The sequence below is a fragment of the Cervus elaphus genome, chromosome 17 (genome assembly GCF_910594005.1).
Source record: "Cervus elaphus chromosome 17, mCerEla1.1, whole genome shotgun sequence".
NCBI classification, from domain to species: domain Eukaryota; kingdom Metazoa; phylum Chordata; class Mammalia; order Artiodactyla; family Cervidae; genus Cervus; species Cervus elaphus.
In genome coordinates this window covers 8,792,809-8,816,490 of record NC_057831.1, presented here as the reverse complement: position 1 = coordinate 8,816,490, position 23,682 = coordinate 8,792,809, and the positions used below count along the sequence as shown (strand labels likewise).

The 23,682-nt window shown below is 37.0% G+C and overlaps 1 protein-coding gene across 1 annotated transcript in view; it reads left to right on the top strand.

Annotated features, from left to right (window-relative positions):
* Positions 1-16,038, top strand: part of MYOZ2 (myozenin 2) — a 38,032-nt gene extending 21,994 nt beyond the window's left edge. Inside the window, exons 4-6 of the mRNA XM_043871551.1 lie at positions 675-804; positions 7,309-7,492; positions 15,606-16,038. Coding sequence (XP_043727486.1) covers positions 675-804; positions 7,309-7,492; positions 15,606-15,840 — 549 coding nt within the window. The 3' untranslated portion in view covers positions 15,841-16,038. The remainder of the gene's footprint in view (positions 1-674; positions 805-7,308; positions 7,493-15,605) is intronic.
* The last annotated feature ends 7,644 nt before the right edge of the window (positions 16,039-23,682 follow it).

Below are 23,682 nucleotides of genomic sequence, written 5' to 3'. Positions count from 1 at the left end.
TGTTAAAAACCAATTGACTGTTTTGAAAGGGCTATATTGCCATAAAATAAATCCTAATTTATAACAGTAAAGCAAATTCACCTAAAACTTTAGACAAACGCTCTTTTAAATATTCTATTTTCTAGAAACACCAAATTCTTCCTTCTATATAAGTTTATGCAGCTTAAAGTGAAAATATTTTTCTGTTATACATGACTAACGTCCAAATTTCAGACTAATCTTTAAAATAAGTCATATTAAAGAATATAATTAAATCCCAAGTATAAGCAAACTAATAATGTAACAATGACTAAGTTGTATGTTTGGCAAGTATGCTATATGATATTAAATCAGTAAAGACTTACAAATTAAATAGATTTATCTTATGGATATATTGTGAATAGTAAATTAGATAACTGATATGAAGCCCTGGACACAGTGCCTGGCACATAGTAAGGCTTAATTAATTATTATTAAGTAGATCACCACCATAAAACAGAATTTAGATTGATATCAGTAAAATTGCTCATTCAATTGCTCAACTGGATACCATATAAATTATTGAGACAGTATGTAATGATGAATTGGCATTATATTTAAATTCCAAGTATACAAATGGAGTTTTGCACATGTGATATGTCCTATTAGTGTATATTTTTGAGTTTTCAGTTGAGTTTACTTTTGGTCAAATACAGCACAATATTGCCATGCAGAATGAGAAACTGGACGGAAGCAACTTGGAAAGTGGTTCACAGCAAGCACCATTTACTCCTCCTAACACTCCGGATCCACGAAGTCCCCCAAATCCAGAAAACATTGCACCAGGTAACTAATTCCCTTACAAACAGAATAATAAAACTGCTGTGCACATAAATATATGACTCAAGTCACTTGGATTCTTTAGTAAATGGTGTCTGAATGATACAGCTTTTCACATTATGTACCTATTTTGTAGATAAGTTCAGGACAAATGTAAAGATTATACCTAGAGTTTAGTAACACATTTACAGGAGTCTTATGTTCTTTCAGCTGGCCCATAGCTTTTGTTGGCAATCGTCTATTATACTAAAAATTAAGTTTGTTTGTAATTATATTGAAATCCTATTTGTATAGAACTGTGTAGTTTATGAAATACTATTATATGTATTTATCTTCTTTAATTTAATAATAATTATGACACTTATTATAATCCTCATTTTACAAATTAAGAACTTGAGGTTGTGAATAGCTAGAAGCCAACACTGACTGATTAAGAATTAAATCCAGCTCTGATACCAAATTCACAGATGTATCATGTGAGTGACCCTGTGGAGACTGCTTTTGTTATTTTCTGCTCTTTTATAAGGCTTTAAATGCAATCCTCTAATACTGTATATCTGTTTATTATCTTTAAAAATAAGTAAAGTGAAAGTGAAGTTGCTCAGTCATGTCTGACTCTTTGCGACCCCATGGAATATACATACAATCCATGGAATTCTCCAGGCCAGAATCCTGGAGTGGGTAGCCTTTTCCTTCTCCAGGGGATCTTCCCAATTCAGGGATCGAACTGGGGTCTCCTGCATTGCAGGTGGATTCTTTACCAACTGAGCTATGAGGGAAGTCCAAAAAATAAGTAAATGTTTATTCAAACCAGTACATGCTATTTGAAGTATTGTTAGATTTTGAAATGTTAAATCAGAAAAATTATCTGCTCTACTTAGACAATATCTTTCCAAAATAATTTAAAGCAAGTACCTTTAAGTTTTTCCTCAAGAAAATTATAATAAAATTGCAATAAAATTCTCAAATAGCTTTCAAATAGCTTTTTTTTTTTTTAATGACAGAAGAGCAGGCAACAGGTTCTGCACATACAACATTAAGCTCATGTGGCAAAAACAAAAAGAATCTGATGGATCTGGGTTCAACCTGTGATCTCCTCTTTTTTTTTTTTTTGGTTAATATGACTTTTAATATGACTGTATACATGGACAACTGAAAATAGGAAAAAAAACTCCAAATTAATGGTTCAACATACTACAGCTGTTACTAAAGACAGTATGCTGGGATTTTAAGAAAATACTCCAGTAAATGAACCATCCTTAAATGAATTTAAATTCATCAAGCCCTCTTTTAATAAAAACACACTGTAATGGCAGAACTTTATCCTTTTTTTCAACACTCCATAATAAAAACAGGAGTTCCCTCAGTTTTCTCCCTCCTTTAGTATTTAGTTGCTAGTAGTCTCTCAAATGGTAAAATTAAGTGAATTTATATTATCAAATGAAAGTGAAAGTTTGTACAGCCAAGCTCAGAAGCAAAAGTGAAGAAGGACGAAGGGTAAAAGCTGATGGATGTCATGCAGAACAGGAACCTTCATGGCAGTGTCCTGGGTACCAAACACAGTCAACATTCCATCATTTTTTCATTGCTCTTAAATGAGCAAAATAAAATTATTCTTTTTATTTAAAGAAATAATAAATCTTTATCCTGTCCCCCCATAATTTGTGATCAGGTAAGGCAAAATAAGTCCCATCACCACTGCGGACAGCAGCAATAAAGCTGCTGGATCTTTCATCCATGCCCACTTTACTACTGTGCTGAGAATGAAAATAAATCTCTGAGTCTGTTTCTTCAATCTGTAAAATAAAGAAAATAAATCTCACTGCACATGGTTGTTGTGAAAATTAAATGTGAGAATGTGAGTATAGTCCTTAATATACAATAAAATAGTGAGTTAAAATTCATCCTTTCCTTACCCATCTTTATATACTTAATACATAATAGAGTATATGTATTTCCTTTAAGCGCCAACCACTATACTGCAACCTTCTGCTACCTAATGTGTGGAATGATAAGGTTTTTTAATAGGAAAGGGAAGACATATAGAAAAGTTTATGTTGATTCAATCTGGTACTTCCATTACTAAGTTAAAATTTTTATTACGAATCAATAACCATTGATTACTATGAATCAATGGTGTGATCACTTACCTAGAGCCAGGCATCCTGGAGTGTGAAGTCAAGTGGGCATTAGGAAGCATCACTATGATCAAAGTTACTAGAGGTGATGGAATTTCAGCTGACCTATTTCAAATTCTAAAAGATGAAGCAGTTAGGTGCTGCACTCAATATGCCAGCAAATTTGGAAAACTCAGCAGTGGCTACAGGGTTGGAAAAGGTCAGTTTTCGTTCCATTCCCAAAAAAAGGTAATGCCAAAGAATGTTCAAACTCCCGCACAATTGCACATTTTACATGCTAGCCAAGTAATGCTCAAATTATTCAAGCTCAGCTTCAACAGTACATAAACCAAGAACTTCCAGATGGTCAAGTTGGATTTAGAAAAGGCAGAGGAACCAGAGATCAAATTGCCAACATTTGCTGGATCATAGAAAAAACAAGAGAATTCTAGAAAAACATCTACTTCTGCTCCATTGACTACTCTAAAGCCTTTGACTGTGTGGATCACAACAAACTGTGTAAGATTCTCAAAGAGATGGTAATACCAGATCCCCTTACCTGCCTCCTGAGAAATCTGTATGATGGTCAAGAAGCAACAGTTAGAAATGGACACGGAACAACAGACTGGTTCCAAATTGAGAAGGGAGTACATCAAGGCTGTATACTGTCACTCTGCCTATTTAACTTCTAGGCAGAGTACATCATGCAAAATGCCAGGCTGGATGAAGCACAAGCCGGAATTAAGATTGCCGGGATAAATATCAATAACCTCTGATATGCAGATAACATAACCCTCATGGCAGAAAGCGAAGAGGAACTAAACAGCCTCCTGGTGAAGGTGAAAGAGAAGAGTGAAAAAGCTGGCTTAAAACTCAACATTAAAAATCTAAGATCATGGCATCCGGTCCCATCACTTCATGTCAAATAAAAGGGGAAACAGTGGAAACAGTTGGCTGAGTTTATTTTCTTGGGCTCCAAAATCATTGCAGATGGTGAAAATGACTGCAGCCATGGAATCAAAAGATGCTTACTCCTTGAAAGAAAAGTTATGACCAACCTAGACAGCATATTAAAAAACAGAGACATTACTTTGCTGACAAAGGTCCATCTAGTCAAGGCTATCGCTTTTTCAATAGTCATGTATGGATGTGAGAGTTGGACCATAAAGAAGGCTGGGCGCTGAAGAACTGATGCTTTTGAACTGTTTTGTTGAAGACTCTTGAGAGTCCCTTGGACTGCAAGGAGATCCAGCCCGTCCATCCTCAAGGAAATCAGTCCTGAATATTCCCTGGAAGGACTGATGCTGAAGCTGAAACTCCAATACCTTGGCCACCTGATGCAAAGGACTGACTCACTGCAAAAGACCCTGATGCTGGGAAAGACTGAAGGCAGGAGGAGAAGGGGATGACAGAGGATGAGATGGTTGGATGGCATCACCAACTCGATGGACATGATGAGCAAGCTCCAGGAGCTGGTGATGGACAGGGAAGCCTGGCGTGCTGCAGTCCGTGGGGTCACAAAGAGTCGGACATGACTAAGCAACTAAACTGATTATAAACTATGAAATTTCAAAAAGAATAAAAAAGTTCTACCCTCAAAGAATTCATAGACAGGGACACAGGACAAATGTCCATGCTATATTTGTAGTCTCATTTTCTCTCTGCCATACAAACTTCAATATCATATGTATATTTCATTTACTATCAGGAACAATCTATGTGTATTTATGCATAAACACATACATATATACAAATATATATATATATATATATATATATATAGAGAGAGAGAGAGAGAGGAATTTTGGAAGTATAAATTCATATAGCTACTTAAAGTTTAAATATTCAATTATTAAATATAGGGCATGCCTGTAATATAGACTAAGAAAAGGGAGAGTTTCAAGGTTATCAGATGGCTTGTAATGAAGCAAGAGTAAGGGTCCTTCCTTCTTGGTTGATGAGTTTAAAAGTACAACAAATTCAGAGTACAAACTATAGATTATTTGAATTTAGCAAAGGTTACTGTGAAAGCCCAGGCAAGAAATGCACAGGGCCTGAACCAGGTATGGAAATGAGAAGGAAAAAGAGAATTTGCTAGAACAGTTACTTACCAGTGTTCTGTTTGTAAATCACTTGTATTAAATGTGTAAGCCGTATCTGAGACGTCTTGTCTCTGGAGGGAAGAATTCATTATCAACATTTTAAGTAGGTGCCCATGGTGATTCAGAAACTGCAAAGTTGAGAAGCTTATTTAAGAAATCCTTAAGTATAGCTGGTAATACTTAGTGATTTGTTGTGGGAATGAAAGATTGTTTAGGACAGTGCTTCTGTCTTAGACATCTAAGAATAGTGATAACATTTGCTAAGATGATCAACATACAGAAAGAAGCAGAATATATCAGAAAACGGCTGCATGTAGGTCTAAACGGATTATAAAGGGTGTCAGGGGAGTAGTAATTTGGATGAATGTAATAGGTGGCTGAATAGAAGGGCATCAAGATAAAAAACAAACCTTGGAATCATCAATATGTTCAGCTCAGTTCAGTCGCTCAGTCATGTCTGACTCTGCAATCCCATGAATCGCAGCACGCCAGGCCTCCCTGTCCATCACCAACTCCCGGAGTTTACTCAAACCCATGTCCATTAAGTCAGTGATGTCATCCAACCATCTCATCCTCTGTCGTCCCCTTCTCCTCCTGCCCACAATCCCTCCCAGCATCAGGGTCTTTTCCAATGAGTCAGCTCTTTGCATGAGGTGGCCAAAGTATTGGAGTTTCAGCTTCAGCATCAGTCCTTCCAGTGAACACCCAGGACTGATCTCCCTTAGGATGGATTGGTTGGATCTCTTTGTATCACAATTAAAGCCAAATATATAAGTTAAACTTCCTAAGCAGAGTAAAGCAGCCTACTGAAGAGACTGCCAGTTGATACTGGAGACAGTCAGAAGAAAATTAAATTACTACAAACAAATAGCTGCCTATTGGTGGAATTATCAAGAGTTTTTGGAAAAGAGAAACTAATTTTTAGTGTATAGAAAGGACAGGCATGGTTTAACACAATAAAATAGAAAACATTTTAAAGAAGGAAAAGAGCACCACAGAAACCTAAAAGTAGGAGTGACTGCATAGTAGAGGTTTTGATATGGTAGAAGAGAGAATTATTTAAAAGATATAACTAGGCAGTAAGGTAGCATAGCTGGAAAGTAAACAGTTCTGCCTTTGAAGACCTGAAGAATGTCACTTAATGTATGTGAAAATGGTTTCACATTTATGCCAGGAATTGTGTGATTTTTAAATGATACTTAGAGAAGAATAAATTGCAGAGGTAAGACTGGAAGCAGAAAAGTCAGGCTAGAAATCCTCAGGAACGAAGTAAACAAAGGATAGACACATCAGGGAATAAGAAGGGCCTGACGAAGACAGTGCAGAGAAGCTACTTCACCATTTTGAAGCTTGAACATTCTATAGGCCACTCAGCAATTTCAGGCTTCCCTGATGGCTCAGAAGATAACGAATCCATCTGCAATGTGAGAGATCTGGGTTTGATCCCTGGGTTGGGAAGATTCCCCTGGAGAAGGGAATGGCTACCCACTCCAGTATTCTTGAGACTTCCCTGACAGTCTAGTGGTTAAGACTCTGCACTTCCAAAGCAGCAGGTGCTGGTTTGATCCCTGGTCAGGGACTATGATCCCACATGCAAGGACAAAAAAAAAATTTGGGCTTCCCAGGTGGCACTAGCGGTAAAAAAAAAAAACAACTGCCTGCCAATGCAGAGACATAAGAGATGTGGGTTTGATCCCTGGTCATGAGATGCCCTGGAGAAAGCCATGGCAACCCACTCTAGTATTCTTGCCAAAAGAATTCCATGGACAGAGGAGTCTGGTGGGCTGAGGTACAAAGAGTCGGACACAACTTGAAGCAACTTAGCCTCATGTAAGCATGCAGCAATTTTAGATGTAATAAAAAAAAAAAAAAAAAAAAAAGAATCAGCTCCCAGAGGAGGGAAATTCTGTCTTTATTGATATAAAGAACCTAGTTTCTAAATTAATGTAGTAACTGTGGTAATATAAGGCCTAGTATAAATTAATGTAAGGTGCACAAGTAAGTTAATAGTTTCACTGAACAAATATATACTGTGATAGTCAAGGAAGAAACTAACTGTATAACTTGGTAAAAGGAAATGCTAAATGCTTTCTTTTGAAAATTCCATAAATTTAAAAGGATTTAAAAATGTCTAACACTGTCAGACTACTCTTTTCTGAGAGATCATAAAAAGAATGCATTCTTCATAAATTTACCCCTGCATGAAAAATTAAACATGGTAAAATGCTAGGTGGAATTTAGTAACTCTCAGGTACTCTGTGTTTACTTATTCTTGCAATATTTTTCCAAAGGATATTCTGGACCACTGAAGGAAATTCCTCCTGAAAGATTCAACACCACAGCTGTCCCTAAGTATTACCAGTCGCCCTGGGAACAGGCCATTAGCAATGATCCGGAGCTTTTAGAGGCTTTATACCCTAAATTTTTCAAGCCTGAAGGAAAGGCAGAATTGCCTGACTACAGGAGCTTTAACAGGTAATTCAATTACCCTCAATGGCACTTCAGCATGCAATACAAAGGCTGTTATATCACGGTATGGAGAACTGAATCCTCTGGTAGGAAAAACAAAAAACAAAAAAACCTAAAAGCAATTTATAATATCTCTGCTTAGCCAAAAACTCATTTTTGCAGTATTACTAATATGGTACATTTTTAGTATAAAAATGAAGGCTATGATTCACAAACTATCACTGTTATAAGATCATCTCCAACATTTTAAAAAGCAATTTTAATATTGATTTCTAATGTGAAGGTTGATATTAGTTTATGTGTTGCTCCAAACAATCTTGTTAGTCACTACATAGATGACAAAGTATAAAAAATCATTTTAAGTCAGACCTGTGTTCAAAGAAGTTATATTATGGGAATTACAGAGATGTACAGTTATTTTTTAGTAGAATATTCCAAATCTTTCAGTGGAATCTTTTGCTTTTCTAACTGAATAAAACTTGAAACTATTTTCAGAGATCTTAAAAATCTTACAAATAGTCTCTCACTTTGAATGCTTAACATTTCTGTTAAAAAGTTTACTTTGTGTTCGAAGGCAATAAAAAGTTAAACAAACAGGATGCAGTCTCAAATGGTGCCAAAGAAAAGAAAATTCTGCTTTTCAAACAACAATCTTTCACTGGATAAGTGGTGGAGATGGGTGATGAAATGGACGGGAATGTTTTCATTTACAGAAGAAAATGACCCACAAATTGGGAGGGAAAAACAAAACATACTGAATGAAAAGGGGAAAGCGAATGCATTAAATATCAAACTCAAATATTGGATTTCAGTGGCAGAGGAACATTTCTTTCTCATTTAATTCAGAAAAAATAAATAAAAGAATAAAAGTGACTTTTGGAATTAATAAATATAAGATTAATTGACCAAATTCAGCCTAAATCTGACAATGTTCAACTCCAGCCTCTTGTATTCAATGGATAACAATATACTGTTATACTCCCTTGGATGTGTGGCTTGTGCAACTGCAGGGGGCCCCACAATTAAAAAGGCCATAGCTGATTTAAAGTTTCGCTTTAATGCTTGAAATTCCTAACAAGCTTTAAACAAAGAGTCCTGAGTTTTCATTTTGCACTGTGCCCTACAAAAGTGTTTAGGTCAGATCCCAGGCTCTAAGTTTTACCTTAAGTTCCTCTGTATTCGGGAAAATGTTCCCTTAAAGTAACTATCTTAGTCCATGATGTGTTCCCCCACACCCTGCTTATATTTCACTCTTTTCTTATTTGTGAGTTCACTGAAATTAAGACCTACTACAATCTTTCCATCTTTGAATTAATAGCATATAGCAGAGTGTCTAGATATAATCGGGCTTACCAGGTAGCACTAGTGGTGAAGAACCTGCCTGTCAATGCAGGAGACACAGGATATGCGGGTTTGATCCCTGGGTCAGGAAGATCCCCTGGAGGAGGAAATGACAACCCACTCTAGTATTCATGCCTGGAGAATCCCATGGACAGAGGAACCTGGTGGGCTATAGTCCACGGTGTCACAAAGAGTTGGACATGACTGAAGCAACTTAGCATACACACACGCAATTTTTTATATGAGTAAATGAATGAACCAACAAATGAACTAACTATATAGGTTTATAATGGTAAATTTCCAAAATGACAAAACATTGTTTTGGACATCTTGAACATCCAAGAATATGAAGTTTACTTATGCAGTGAGTCAAATTTGACTTTTAATGACTCTTCAATCCACTAAATCAAAGGACAAAATGTGGGACATTAAATCACTCATTTACATAACAGATGTGATTCCTCAATGTACTGCTCTACTTAGAAACGATCTCAGAAGGCCCAATGCTCCTTAAGAATTATGTCTAAGGGGTACAACATATGGTAGTATAGAAGAGCAGGCTTCAGTGAGTCTGAATACCTGGGTTTAAATTCTGATTCTATACTTTATTAGGTGGGTGACATCAGGTAAGTCATTTAACTATTTGTGTTTCAGTTTCATCTATTAAAAGGGGATAGAAAAATAATCAACTCAAATATTTGTTTTGAGAATTTAATGAGACAACCATGTAAAGCCTTGGTACTCCAAATGTGGTGAGACCAGCTGTGCTGGCATCACCTGGGAGCCGGTTAGAAATGAAGTCTCAGGACACACACTAGACTGACTGAATCAGCATCCGTAGCTTAAAAAGACCACAAGGTGATTTCCACACTAACAGAGCAGGTACACAGCACTCTGTGATAAATACTAGCTGTCATTATTACTGTGCCTTCTGAAGTTTAGTGACCATGAAGCATCTGACTGATAACTTAAATTCTTAAAGTTCTTTTCCTGGCCAATCCCTCTCACCGCTAGAGTAATGGTTTTAGGCCCTGGACATGAAAGACTATACTGATATGATTGCTGAAATGCTGCATTAGACTGAGGTTACTGCATTACTCAGGAACCTGTTGTTATCCATATTTTCCACAGCGATTTGGGGAAATATTGTAAGAGGCCAGCCATCTTGAGAAAAGATGCAACAGAAAGTAAAACATACTGTTCTTCTTCAGAAAAACAAAAACAAAAAAACCTAGAAGACCAGAAAATTATGGGCTAGTAAGACATGAGAGCTTCCCTGGTGGCTCAAAGAATCTTCCTGCAATACAGGAGGTCCTTGTTCAGTCCCCAGCTCAGGAAGATCCCCTGCAGAACGGAATAGTTACACACTCCAGTATCCTTGCCTGAAGAATTCCATGGACAGAGGAGCCTGGCAGGCTACAGTTCATGGGATAGAAAACAGCAGACATGACTGAGTGACTGACACTTTCATTTATGGTAAAGAATTTGCCTGGAATGTGGAAGACCTGGGTTTGATCCCTAGGTTGGGAAGATCCCCCGGAGGAGGGCATGGCAACCCACTCCAGTATTCTTGCCTGGAGAATCCCCATGGACAGAGGAGCCTGGCATGCTGAAGTCCAACGGGTTGCAAAGAGTCGGATACGAGTGAGCGACTAAACACACACAGCAAGACATGAGATTCTATACTACTACTGCATTGGCCAAAACCTGCATTCTTTTCAGGTTTTTTTTGTAACATCTTATGGAAACCCTAAAGGAGCGAAATTTTTGGCCAATCCAATATATGACATAGTTACATGTGCTACAGCCATCATTGAGGTCGCCTATCTACCCTGCGGACACTGAAGATTTTATCTGGCTCTCAATCTTTTTCCCCAGGACTATCCCTGTCATCACCTTTTGGTGGCTTAAATGGTTCACTGAACTTTCAGCCCTCTTAAGCCTTTGTATTGCTTCAAAGGACCTCTCTCTCAATCCCATCTTCGTCACTATTGACTTTCCTTCAAGTATGCCATTACCAACATCTATGCTACTGCTGCGCTTAGTCACTTCGAGTCATGTCTGACTCTGTGACCTCATGCACTGCAGCCCACCAGGCTCCTCTGTCCATGGGATTCTCCAGGCAAGATCTTCCCAATCCAGGGAGCAAACCCGGGTCTCCCGCATTGCAGGCAGATTCTTTACCACTGAGCTACCAGGGAAGCCCACCAATATCTGCATCATCTTCAAAATCTAAATTTCAAGCATCTCACTACCACATTTTATCTTTAATTTTTTCATTTATTATTTCAATAATGCTTCAGCTCCACACATCAAAGCCATCTCATTTTTCAAAGTCCATCATTCATTTCCTCCTTACTTTACTAGACTCCTTCAGTTCAGTTCAGTTCAGTCGCTCAGTTGTGTCCGACTCTCTGTGACCCCATGAATCGCAGCACACCAGGCTTCCCTGTCCAACACCAACTCCCGGAGTTTACTCAAACTCACGCCCATCGAGTCGGTGATGCCATCTAGTCATCTCATCCTCTGTCGCCCCTTCTCCTCCTGCCCCCAATCCTTCCCAGCATCAGGGTCTTTTCCAGTGAGTCAACTCTTCGCATGAGGTGGCCAAAGTACTGGAGTTTCAGCTTCAACATCAATCCTTCCAATGAACACCCAGGACTGATCTCCTTTAGGATGGACTGGTTGGATCTCCTTGCAGTCCAAGGGACTCTCAAGAGTCTTCTCTAACACCACAGTTCAAAAGCATAAATTTTTTGGTGCTCAGCTTTCTTCACAGTCCAACTCTCACATCCATACATGAGCACTGGAAAAACCATAGCCTTGACCAGACGGACCTTTGTTGGCAAAGTAATGTCTCTGCTTTTTAATATGCTATCTAGCTTGAGTCTTTAGTCCCTTACTATTATCATCCAGAAATTAAGATATTCAAGAAAGATCACAGGTGAATGAGCTTCAAAGAAAATCAGATCTCTTCTAGGCTTTAAAATGATCTCCACAATACTGGAGAATTTATAGTCCTGCCAATTCCATTATCCAAATGTTCATGAGGATCGTCTAGGCAAAATACATTAAACAATTACGTATATTGAGCAAGATACAAAGATATATCAGAGAGAATTCCAGTCCTCTTGGAGTGCAGTCTCATAAATTAGGCAGACAGACTACTGAATATAATGAAAGATGGAAAGTGAGGTTACAGGGAGGTAAAAATAGAGTTCATGGAAACTTAGGGGAGAAACAGTTTATTTCTGGCTGTAGGAGATCAGGGAAAGCTTCAAGAATAAAATTAAATATCAAATACTTAAGTATAAATTACTTAAAGAACATACTTAAAACTTAAAGGGGATTTAGAAATGTTAGTAATGACAGTCAGAGCACTCCAGGCAGAGAAAAATGAGTGAGTAAATGCAATGACGTTGGAGAGCACAAGGAGAAGCTGCTGCTGCTAAGTCGCTTCAGTCGTGTGCGACTCTGTGTGACCCCATAGACGGCAGCCCACCAGGCTCCCCCGTCCCTGGGATCCTCCAGGCAAGAACACTGGAGTGTGTTGCCACTGCCTTCTCCAATGCATGACAGTGAAAAGTGAAAGTGAATTCGCTCAGTCATGTCCCACTCATAGTGACCCCATGGACTGCAGCCCACCAGGCTCCGCCATTCATGGGATTCTCCAGGCAAGAGTACTGGAGTGGGGTGCCACTGCCTTCTCCAACAAGGAAAGAGCAAGCAGTACATCAGTTTGACTGGAACAAAGACTACATGAAAGTGTAAAGGGTAAAGCTAGCAGGATTGACCTTTCCACTACGATGTCAAAGTAATTTTTTTACACACACACACACACACCCCCCCCCAAACCTGTTCCTCCTTGCCTTCTACCAGCGAGCTACTGAAACTCTAAACCGAGGAATAATCCTTGATTTTTACATTTCCCTCACAATTTTCATCCAATTTGTCAGCATATCCTGTTGACCCTACCTGTAGAACACATCCTGAAACCACCAACTTCTTCAAGGAAAACACCTAAAATCCAAGTTGCCATCACTTCTCACCTGAATCAGTACCATATCTCCTTTTCTTTCATTCTTGTCCACCTATACTTGTTTACACAGTTAACAGGTGCCAGAGTGATCTTTATTCAAATTTTCTCAGGTTATACCACTCCTGTTTTTATTGTTCAGTCCTGTTCAGTTGCTCTGTCGTGTCCAACTCTTTGTGACCCCATAGACTGCAGCACGCCAGGATTCCGTCTTTCACCGTCTCTTGGAGCTTGCTCAAACTCATGTCCATTGAGTCGGTGATGCCATCCAACCATCTCATCCTCTGTCGTCCCCTTCTCTTCCCACCTTCAATCTTTCCCAGCATCACTGTCTTCTTCTAATGAGTTGGTTCTTCACATCAGGTGGCCAAAGTACTGGAGCTCGAGCTTCAGCATCAGTCCTTCCAACGAATATTCAGAACTGATTTCCTTGAGGATTGACTGATTTGATCTTCTTGCAGTCAAAGGGACTTTCAAGAGTCTTCTCCAACACCACAGTTCAAAAGCATCAATTCTTTAGCGCTCAGCCTTCTTTATGGTCCAACTCTGACATCCATACATGACTACTGGAAAAAACAAAGCTTCAATTAGATGGACCTTTGTTGGCAAAATAATGTCTCTGCTTTTAAATATGCTGTCTGGGTCGGTCATAGCTTTTCTTCCAAGGAGCAAGCATCTTTTAATTTCATGGCTGCAGTCACCATCCGTAGTGATTTTGTAGCCCAAGAAAATAAAGTCTGTCACTGTTTCCATTGTTTCTCCATCTATTTGCCATGAAGTGATGGGACCAGATGCCATTATCTTTGTTTTTTGAATGTTGAGTTTTAAGCCAGCATTTTTACTCTCCTCTTTCAGCAAGAAGCTCTTTAATTCCTCTTCACTTTCTGCCATAAGGGTGGTGTCATCTGCATATCTGAGGTTATTGATATTTCTCCCAGCAATCTTGATTTGGGGTATGCTTCATCCAGCCCTGCATTTTACATGATGTACTCTGCACAGAAGTTACATAAGCAAGATGACAGTATACAGCCTTGACGTACTCCTTTCCCAATTTGGAACCAATCTGTTGTTCCATGTCTGGTTCTAACTGTTGTTTCTTGATCTGCATACAGGTTTTGCAGGAGCCAGGTAAGGTGGTCTGGTATTCCCATCTCTTGAAGAATCTTCCACAGTTTATTGTGTTCCATACAGTCAATGAAGCAGAATTAGAAGTTTTTTTCTGGAATTCTCTTAATTTTTCTATGATCCAGCAAGTGTTGGCAATTTGATCTCTGGTTCCTCTGTCTTTTCTAAATCCACCTTGAACATCTGGAAGTTCACGGTTCATGTACTGTTGAAGTCTGGCTTGGAGAATTTTGAGCATTACTTTACTAGCGTGTGAGATGAGTGCAATTGTGTGGTAGTTTGAACATTCTTTGGCATTGCCTTTGGGAATGGAATGAAAACTGACCTTTTTCAGTTTTCAATGGCTTCCCTTCACACTTAGAATGAAATCCATGTTCCTTATCGGACAAAATTCCACACAATCTACCCCTCTGTCCCCTCTCCCTTCTACCATCCCCCTCACTTACCTATCTAGCAACATAGGCTTTCTTTCATTTCTGAAAAGGTCAACATTATTTCTGCCTTAGATTCTTTGCATTAGCTACTCTATCTGAAATGCTGAAGGGCTTCTGTTATATTGTCCATGGCAAACTTCTGACCTTCAGATGGCAGTTTAAATGTCACCTTTCCAGAGAAGTCTTTTCTCCCTATCTAGTCATTCAGTTATGCTCTATTGTATCACCCTATTTTAAATTTCTCATAGTTCTTATTACTGAATGTTTGTCTGTATGTTTAGTGTTTTATTAAAAATTTTATTAAAAACTAAAAATTATTATTTTTATTGAATTATAGTCAACGTACATGTTTATTTTTTTATCTATCTCCTTTACTAGAAATATAAAACCTTACACTCTGACTACATTGCTCACTGCCATATTTCCAGCATTTAGAAATGTGTCTGGCCCTGGATTAATAATTAATAGCTAAATCAAAGAAAGCTAAACTGTTATATGACATCTTGAATGCCAAGATAAAGAAGGTGGACCTTCTTCAGATGAGTAGAAGGATTTTGATGTTTTTGAGGCATAGCTAGAAAAATGCAAAGATATATTTCTTACCCTCAAAGAATTTATAATTCACAAATGACCCAAACCAAATCATATTCTGAAAAATAGAAGCTGACAATACCAAATGCCATATTATTAATAGATGCACTATAAGACTAACATAAAACAATCAGTTCTATAAGAATTTGTTTAAGAAAGGGAGTGAGGGCTTAGGGTAGTTAGGGGGAAGTTAAAATTTAAAGGTCACAGAATATATACAGGTGGAGAGGAGGCACAGAGGAAATACCTTTTTTTTTTTTCTCCCCCAGAGGAAATAAGCAAGTGTAACATTGTTAGCAAAGGCAGGAAGGCAAGAAATGTTTGTGATGACTCAGGGTCCAGGTAACAGACTAGTTCAGTCCAAAACTAAGAGTACATACAAAATGTCTTTACACAAATTCATTATCAAATATGTTTTATCATAAAGGCATCGTCCTTGAATGGAAACGCTTATTTCAAAGGTCAAAAACTGAATTCCTACTAAGAATATAACACAATAACATGCCCATAAGATCATGCATTATATTGTTTTCTATTTTCTGGCAAATAAATTTGAATATTAATTTATTCTTTTTCTTTTCACTCCTCACAGAGTTGCCACCCCATTTGGAGGTTTTGAAAAAGCATCAAAAATGGTTAAATTCAAGGTTCCAGATTTTGACCTACTACTTCTAACAGATCCCAGGTTCATGGCCTTTGCCAATCCTCTTTCTGGCAGACGGTCCTTTAATAGGACTCCGAAGGGATGGATATCTGAGAATATTCCTATAGTTATAACAACTGAACCTACAGAGGATACCACCATACCAGAATCAGAAGACCTATAAAAGAAAGTTGTATGTGTGACAAAAACCTCTGAACATAAATGTTGCTGTATAACTATTTTACTTATTGGCAAAGCCACTAACACTCTTCATTAGTAGCAATAATTTAATAACAATTTAGCAATTTTCCTTTTATGGCATTTAACTTCAATCTCAGATCAAAATCTAATAAACAATTCAAAATCTTATTTAAAAAAAAAACAAAAACTTTTAACTCACTTGTCTTTACTCATAATCTTGTTATCACTTGGTTAAACAATCCAGTCTCCACACTGGGAAAGTCCAGAAAAGTTACTGATAACAAAGGGTTTCATCTTTGTTGCCTTTAATATAAGCTATTCCTGAATAAAGTTTTTAGATGGATCTAGAATCAAAATATAGTGCAAAATATTTAGATTAATTCAGAGTTTTATTTAAGGGATGAAAGCTATAGAAGTTGATATACAAGCATTATTATGGAGAAAAGGGTTGGGTTCTTCTTTTCTGACAAGCTTCCATGATAAAATAACTTGTCTAGATGAAGTCTTTTCTATAGTCTTTCTTAAAATTTCAAATTTCTTAGAACTTTGAAACTGCTTTGTATTTTTCAACGTGCTTTGAATCATCAGATGACAGATGACAGTCTCTAGAGTTCAATTGGGTTATTATTGTTTTTTAGTATTAAGTCAAGGATGTGGGGAGAAAATGACTCAAAGAACATCATACTATTGTAGTTTTCATGACCAAGGTATATTTGGAATTCAAGTTCTACAAACCCTAATGTTGTGTGTTGTTTAGGTTCAACTTTATGAATACATCTTTAGAAGAGTAATAACAAGATACCTGCTAATAGACATGTAAATAAGTGTATGTATATGAGGGAGAGAGAAAGTGTATAATTTGAATTGGCAGCTTTCTCTGCTGAATCTTTAAATTCTGCTCAAATCCTTAAGCTCTAGGGAGTATGTGCTATAAAACAAAAATAAGAAATGGAAGAAGACAAGAGCATTTGAAAGTAATACAGCACATTTCTTTCATAAATATATGAAAATATTGGTATAAAAGACTCAAATTAATATAAAGTTATAGGTATATTTTAAAATATGATTGAATATACAACACGGAGTTGGAAAGAAATAAATACCAATTCTTCCCATTTCAATTCAGTTAAAAGTTCTGCGGTAGATGCTTATACAAGAGAAGAAATGTCTCATACACAGAAAACTACCTACCAGAGTTAAGTTCAGGAGACTGGAAGAAGGAAAGTGCACAAGAGAGTAATAAAAATGCCATGTAGCAACATCACATATTTATAAAAGAATCTGTATGTAATGCTGAAATTGGTGGTTGTTTTGATGATCATCAATCTTGAAAGCAGAGGAATTTTTAAAAAAAATATGCTTATGAAAAATGCAATCTCTAGAAAGGAACAATATCACTATATCTTATTTATATATATTATCATTGTAGGGAATTTGTTTTATTTAAAATATATCTTTTTTTTTTTTTTTTAGGAATTTGCCATTTATTTATTTATTTTTTTAATTTTTTTATTAGTTGGAGGCTAATTGCTTCACAACATTTCAGTGGGTTTTGTCATACATTGATATGAATCAGCCATAGATTTACACTTATTCCCCATCCCGATCCCCCCTCCCATCTCCCTCTCCACCCGATTCCTCTGGGTCTTCCCAGTGCACCAGGCTGGAGCACTTGTCTCGTGCATCCCACCTGGGCTGGTGATCTGTTTCACCATAGATAGTATACATGCTGTTCTTTTGAAACATCCCACCCTCACCTTCTCCCACAGAGTTCAAAAGTCTGTTCTGTATTTCTGTGTCTCTTTTTCTGTTTTGCATATAGGGTTATCGTTACCATCTTTCTAAATTCCATATATATGTGTTAGTATGCTGTAATGTTCTTTATCTTTCTGGCTTACTTCACTCTGTATAAGGGGCTCCAGTTTCATCCATCTCATTAGGACTGATTCAAATGAATTCTTTTTGACGGCTGAGTAAAATTCCATGGTGTATATGTACCACAGCTTCCTTATCCATTCATCTGCTGATGGGCATCTAGGTTGCTTCCATGTCCTGGCTATTATAAACAGTGCTGCGATGAACATTGGGGTGCATGTGTCTCTTTCAGATCTGGTTTCCTCAGTGTGTATGCCCAGAAGTGGGATTGCTGGGTCATATGGCAGTTCTATTTCCAGTTTTTTAAGGAATCTCCACACTGTTTTCCATAGCGGCTGTACTAGTTTGCATTCCCACCAACAGTGTAAGAGGGTTCCCTTTTCTCCACAGCCTCTCCAGCATTTATTGCTTGTAGACTTTTGGATAGCAGCCATCCTGACTGGTGTGTAATGGTACCTCATTGTGGTTTTGATTTGCATTTCTCTAATAATGAGTGATGCTGAGCATCTTTTCATGTGTTTGTTAGCCATCTGTATGTCTTCTTTGGAGAAATGTCTGTTTAGTTCTCTGGCCCATTTTTTGATTGGGTCATTTATTTTTCTGGAATTGAGCTGCAGGAGTTGCTTGTATATTTTTGAGATTAATCCTTTGTCTGTTTCTTCATTTGCTATTATTTTCTCCCAATCTGAGGGCTGTCTTTTCACCTTACTTATAGTTTCTTTTGTAGTGCAAAAGCTTTTAAGTTTCATTAGATCCCATTTGTTTAGTTTTTCTTTTATTTCCAATATTCTGGGAGGTGGGTCATAGAGGCTCTTGCTGTGATTTATGTCGGAGAGTGTTTTGCCTATGTTCTCCTCTAGGAGTTTTATAGTTTCTGGTCTTACATTTAGATCTTTAATCCATTTTGAGTTTATTTTTGTGCATGGTGTTAGAAAGTGTTCTAGTTTCATTCTTTTGCAAGTGGTTGACCAGTTTTCCCAGCACCACTTGTTAAAGAGGTTGTCTTTTTTCCATTGTATATCCTTGCCTCCTTTGTCAAAGATAAGGTGTCCATAGGTTCGTGGATTTATCTCTGGGCTTTCTATTCTGTTCCATTGGTCTATATTTCTGTCTTTGTGCCAGTACCACACTGTCTTGATGACTGTGGCTTTGTAGTAGAGTCTGAAGTCAGGCAGGTTGATTCCTCCAGTAAAGATATTTTAATTTATTTATGTTTTGGTGTTTACTCATTTATTTTTACTTAATTAATTTAATTTTTTTTTTTTTTTTTGCCATACCAAGTGGGCTTGTGGGATCTTAGCTCTCTGACCAGAGATTGAAACTGGGCCCTTGGCAGAGAAAGCACAGATTCCTAACCATTGGACTGCCAGGCAATTCCCCCGTTTACCTGTTTTAAAATAACAATGTTGGCATCTGTAATAAACTCTAGATATCAGAGAACCTTCATGCTTTTTTTTGTTCAATCCTTTAAAAAAGAAAAAGTCATATTGTATTATGTATTTTGAAGAAATGGTTTAGTTCTTTATTAGCAATTCAAAATGCTACTATTTTTCATTACACTGAATTTTTATTATGTTATTGTAATTATCTCAAAATAGTTAAGCTCCCTGCTCAGTGTCACCACTCTGTCAACCATCAAAAGGGGATCAGCAATTAAATATGTTAGCTATAGAAGAGTATTCTCCATTTCATAAAGGAAAATTTTAAAAATTTTAAGTATTTTTTTTAATTGGTTAGAAAATAATGGAATAACCCTCTGCTCACTATTGTATTTCTTCCTTTCCTGGAAGTGTCTATTGATTCTAATTCAGCTGTCTGACACCTTTAGAAATGCCAAATTTCACACTCTGGTTGCTACACAATTAGAATTTGAAAGGAATTTTGAATGGGTTTTTCACTGACCTGAAATGCAGCTAAATCTTTCTAAGTCTGAAGAAATATGACAGCCTTTTCAGAACAGCCAAAGACTGTGGCATTTTTCTCCACCCACATTTGTACATATGGAAAATGAAACAGAAGATTAAAAAAAGTTAAAAGAAAAAGTAAATGAATAAAAATAACATTTGCTGATGAACTACTAAGTGCCAGGCACTATACTCACTACTTAACATTGTAGTGAATATTTTGAAAAAAAGCCTAATAAAGGCTACTTAATGTGTATTTTTAAATACTATATTTATTTATTTTGGCTGTACTATACCACACAGCTTTGCAGGATCTTAGTTCCCCAAGTAGGGACTGAAGCCAACCCACTGCAGTGAAAGCACCATGTACTAACCACTGGACTGCTAGGGAATTTCCTGTATTTTTAACATCATTTTATTTTCGTGATTATCCTGTGAGAACTGTATTATAAATAATCTCCATTTTGTGTTAGAAAAGTGAGCCTCGGGGAACTAGAGTGACTAGCTTAATACTAGCTCCAAAGTGGAAGAACTTGGTGAGTCTGAATCTAAAACATATGCTCTAAGAACTCATAGTTCATAACTTCTCCTTCAGAAATAACTTCAACCTCAAAATTATTTTATTACTAGACAAAATAATAAAAAATCTCCATCATATTAATATTAACTTTGGGGAAATATACCTATAAATTGAGTAATTTTAGAGTCATCCATTAAAGTCATTCAGGCACTCATAATCATAAAAAGCTAAACTTTCTGGATTTTCAAACAAGCAATATGCATGGTTAATTATGAAATTTTTTTTTTTAGTTGTGCCCAACTCTTTTTGTAATTCCATGGACTGTACCATGTAATCTTTTTTTTCCCCTCTCCCCCATAAGGGAGAAAGAAGAGGACATAAACAGGATAGAAATACAAAACACTAATACCCATAAGGCTGAATGAAACCTTGTGTAATAACACACCAAACACATTCATTTAAATGAAAATATTTTCTACTTTTCAAACTTTAGAAGAATTTGTATTATACTGTTCAATAGACTTCTGGGTCATAAAATTATATCTATTTTATTTAGCCAATTTCTTGTTGATCAGCTGGTCAGCTGCTTTCTGGATAATACTAGAGCTACATTAACAACTAGACCAGTGGTTCATTCTTGGCTTTTAACTCGTCACTCCCTTCATTTCTCAAGGCGAATACTTTCCATTTCTTAACTCAATATTTGAAAGGACTTGATAATTTAAAGTAACTAATTATTGGTTATTACAAAATCAAGGCAAATATGGAAAATAATTTTTAGTCAAAATGATCATTACTGCATCCACTTAAAGTTTCACATTTTCTAAATAGGCTCCTTTATAAATGTTTTAGCAGCTTGGAAATGGAGAGAGCCAATTACTTTCACAAAGGCTGATGTGGAGCAAAATGTCCAGTCAGTGAGAATGAAAAGTACATCCTGAACTTTCCAAATCAGGGCACAGCTGGGCACACCAGCAGACTTATTAATTCTGGAATTTCCTCACTCTGCTGCTTATGCAAGATAAAACTTACATGACATCATTGCAGTTTCTCAGCCACAACTGCTTTTTATTAAGCTTAGCTAAGTATTGCTCTGAATGCCCCTTTTCTTATGAAAAATACTTTCGACCTCCACATGCTCTATTTTGTAGGAAGAAGGGCAGTTTACTTTCTATGAAAGGTGGAAGAATGCCAGGCTTTTGCCAAAAGAACAAGCAAGGGGAATCTATTTCAAACTAACTGATCAAAGCACTTCACAAACACACAAAAGGATTTTTAGAAAATTATAATGCTTTAAAAAGTTTAACTTTTCAGAGGTAAGAAAAAAGCAAAATTGTAAAATTGTATAAGAATTTCAATAGCTGAAGATGATGTATTATTAGATAAGTAAAAACGTGTGTCCCTATTTAAATTCCTTAAATGAAAGAACTAGAATTCAACTCAGGATACAAACCTCCCCTGACTTCTCAATATAATGTGATTTCAACAGGAAGATTTGGTGCATATGGGCAAAGAGCAGCTGGCGGGGGAGCTATTTCTAAGAGGTTATAGTTCGGATTCAAAATGAATGTGCTTATTATTCTGGATTGTGTAATATTTTGAAACACATTTCCACAACAACTTAGGCAGTATAGGAGATGGAGACAGTTCAGGAAACAGAACCGGAAAAAGTCAGAAAGAAAAAAGGTAAATTCTGCTGATTTGGTACAGAAGAATTGGTATAGAAGCTGCAGCACTAGTAAAATAAATCTAAAAGAACAGGGGGAAGAAAGGAATGCCAGAATGAAGTAGGCTGAAAAGAATTAATTGCATTATTCTGTGGTTTCTAGAGCTTTCTCCTCACTCCTTCTGAAGTATTTCGTTCTATGTATATCAATTGTCTAATATGAACTGTCACCTAAATAGATACTCTCATACATTTTCTTTATCATCACTTACTTATAAACTGCATATAAAAAAGCAGTTGCATTTAAATGTGCCAGCTATTTGCTGATTTATCACTAATTAATAATATAATCTCAAGCAATTTACTTTACTCTGGAATTTTCTCCAACTATTTCTGTTTCACAGGCCACTTCCGCCCAAGACCTTCCCTGACCGCCGAGAGCACACATACAACCCCTTACTGTGCTTTTGGTTTTCTGTATAACCCTTGTTACTTCCTAACATAATGTATCAGTCTGGGTCCTCTGAGAAGCAGAAGCCAAGATGCAGTTAAATCTGTAACAATTGTATTAGGAAAATGGGGAGACAGGTCAAAGAAAGGCTGGGAGAGATCCAAGGGACCTCAGGTGGAACTGTACGGATATGTTCTAGACTGCCTGACAGTCCAGGGAAAATTCAGCAAGGTTGTTGGAAAATCTGCGAGCCAACATCATCTGCAGGAGAGGTCGAGCGTTTCTCAGCAGCATGTCTGCCTTAGGGTCACTGTCATGGTTACTCACGGGCTGGGAGCAGACTGTGAAAGGCAGACTCAGCACTAATGCAGTGATGGAAGTCAGAGTAAGGAGAGCTGGGGCCCTCAGTCAGCTACGTTGTTTAAGACCCGCAAGTTGTAGCCGCCACACACAATATATTTACTCCTTTATTATTTATCTCACCCACTGGAATGAATGCTCTCTGAGGATAGAGACTGCCTTTTTTATTAGCTGCTGTATCCTCTATGCCTGATATATAGTGAAGAACAATAAAATTTTTTAAATAAATAAATTCATCTTAATTATGGGGATAATTAGCTATTATTAGTAACAAAAAATTATCAAGACCACACAGTAAGAAAGCAAAGACATTTAGAATGAAATTAGATTAGGTTACACTGGAACTGCTTTGGGATAAATATATTTGACCCTGATTTAGAAGTAAAATATGTTGGAGCAGTGAGTATATTAAACACACGTATAATCAGAAACACTAACATGGCCTGACTATTTTTTAGGATAAGCATTAATGCCAACTCTGCCCTCAGACTCAAAATTTCAGTTAGCGTAGACTTTTTAGGATCTTGCTAAAACAGTGCAATTTCTTGTGAGCATTCACATACTTTGTAGGTCACTTGAGAATTTAAAAAAATCAATATGATGGATATTTCTCTCGATCAGTATACCCTACCTCTTTTAGAAAATACATTATACAACCAGAAAGGAGTTCCCAAGGACAGATGGCTACATAATCCTTCATTTTTTAAAAAAAAAACTAAAATGACTTTTCATTCATGCACCTGCTGGGAATATTTCAAATTATCAGGTATGCAGCCCCTGGATTCTAACGTTTTGGTGCAGTCATCTCTGTAGTACAATGAAAAAAAACATTCACCCCAAAGTCCTTTCTCTGGGGAGTTTCCACGTTGTTTAAAGAATTGAGGCATCTGAGAGTCATAAACAGGGAAAGGAGCTGATTCCTCCACGTGCTGATGCTAACATAATGGAAAACTTACCTAAATATAACCAACCTGAAATAACTGTTTCTTCTTTTCCAACTTATCTTGAAAAAGCAGGACTACTTTCCAAGCTTAACTTTAAACTCAGTA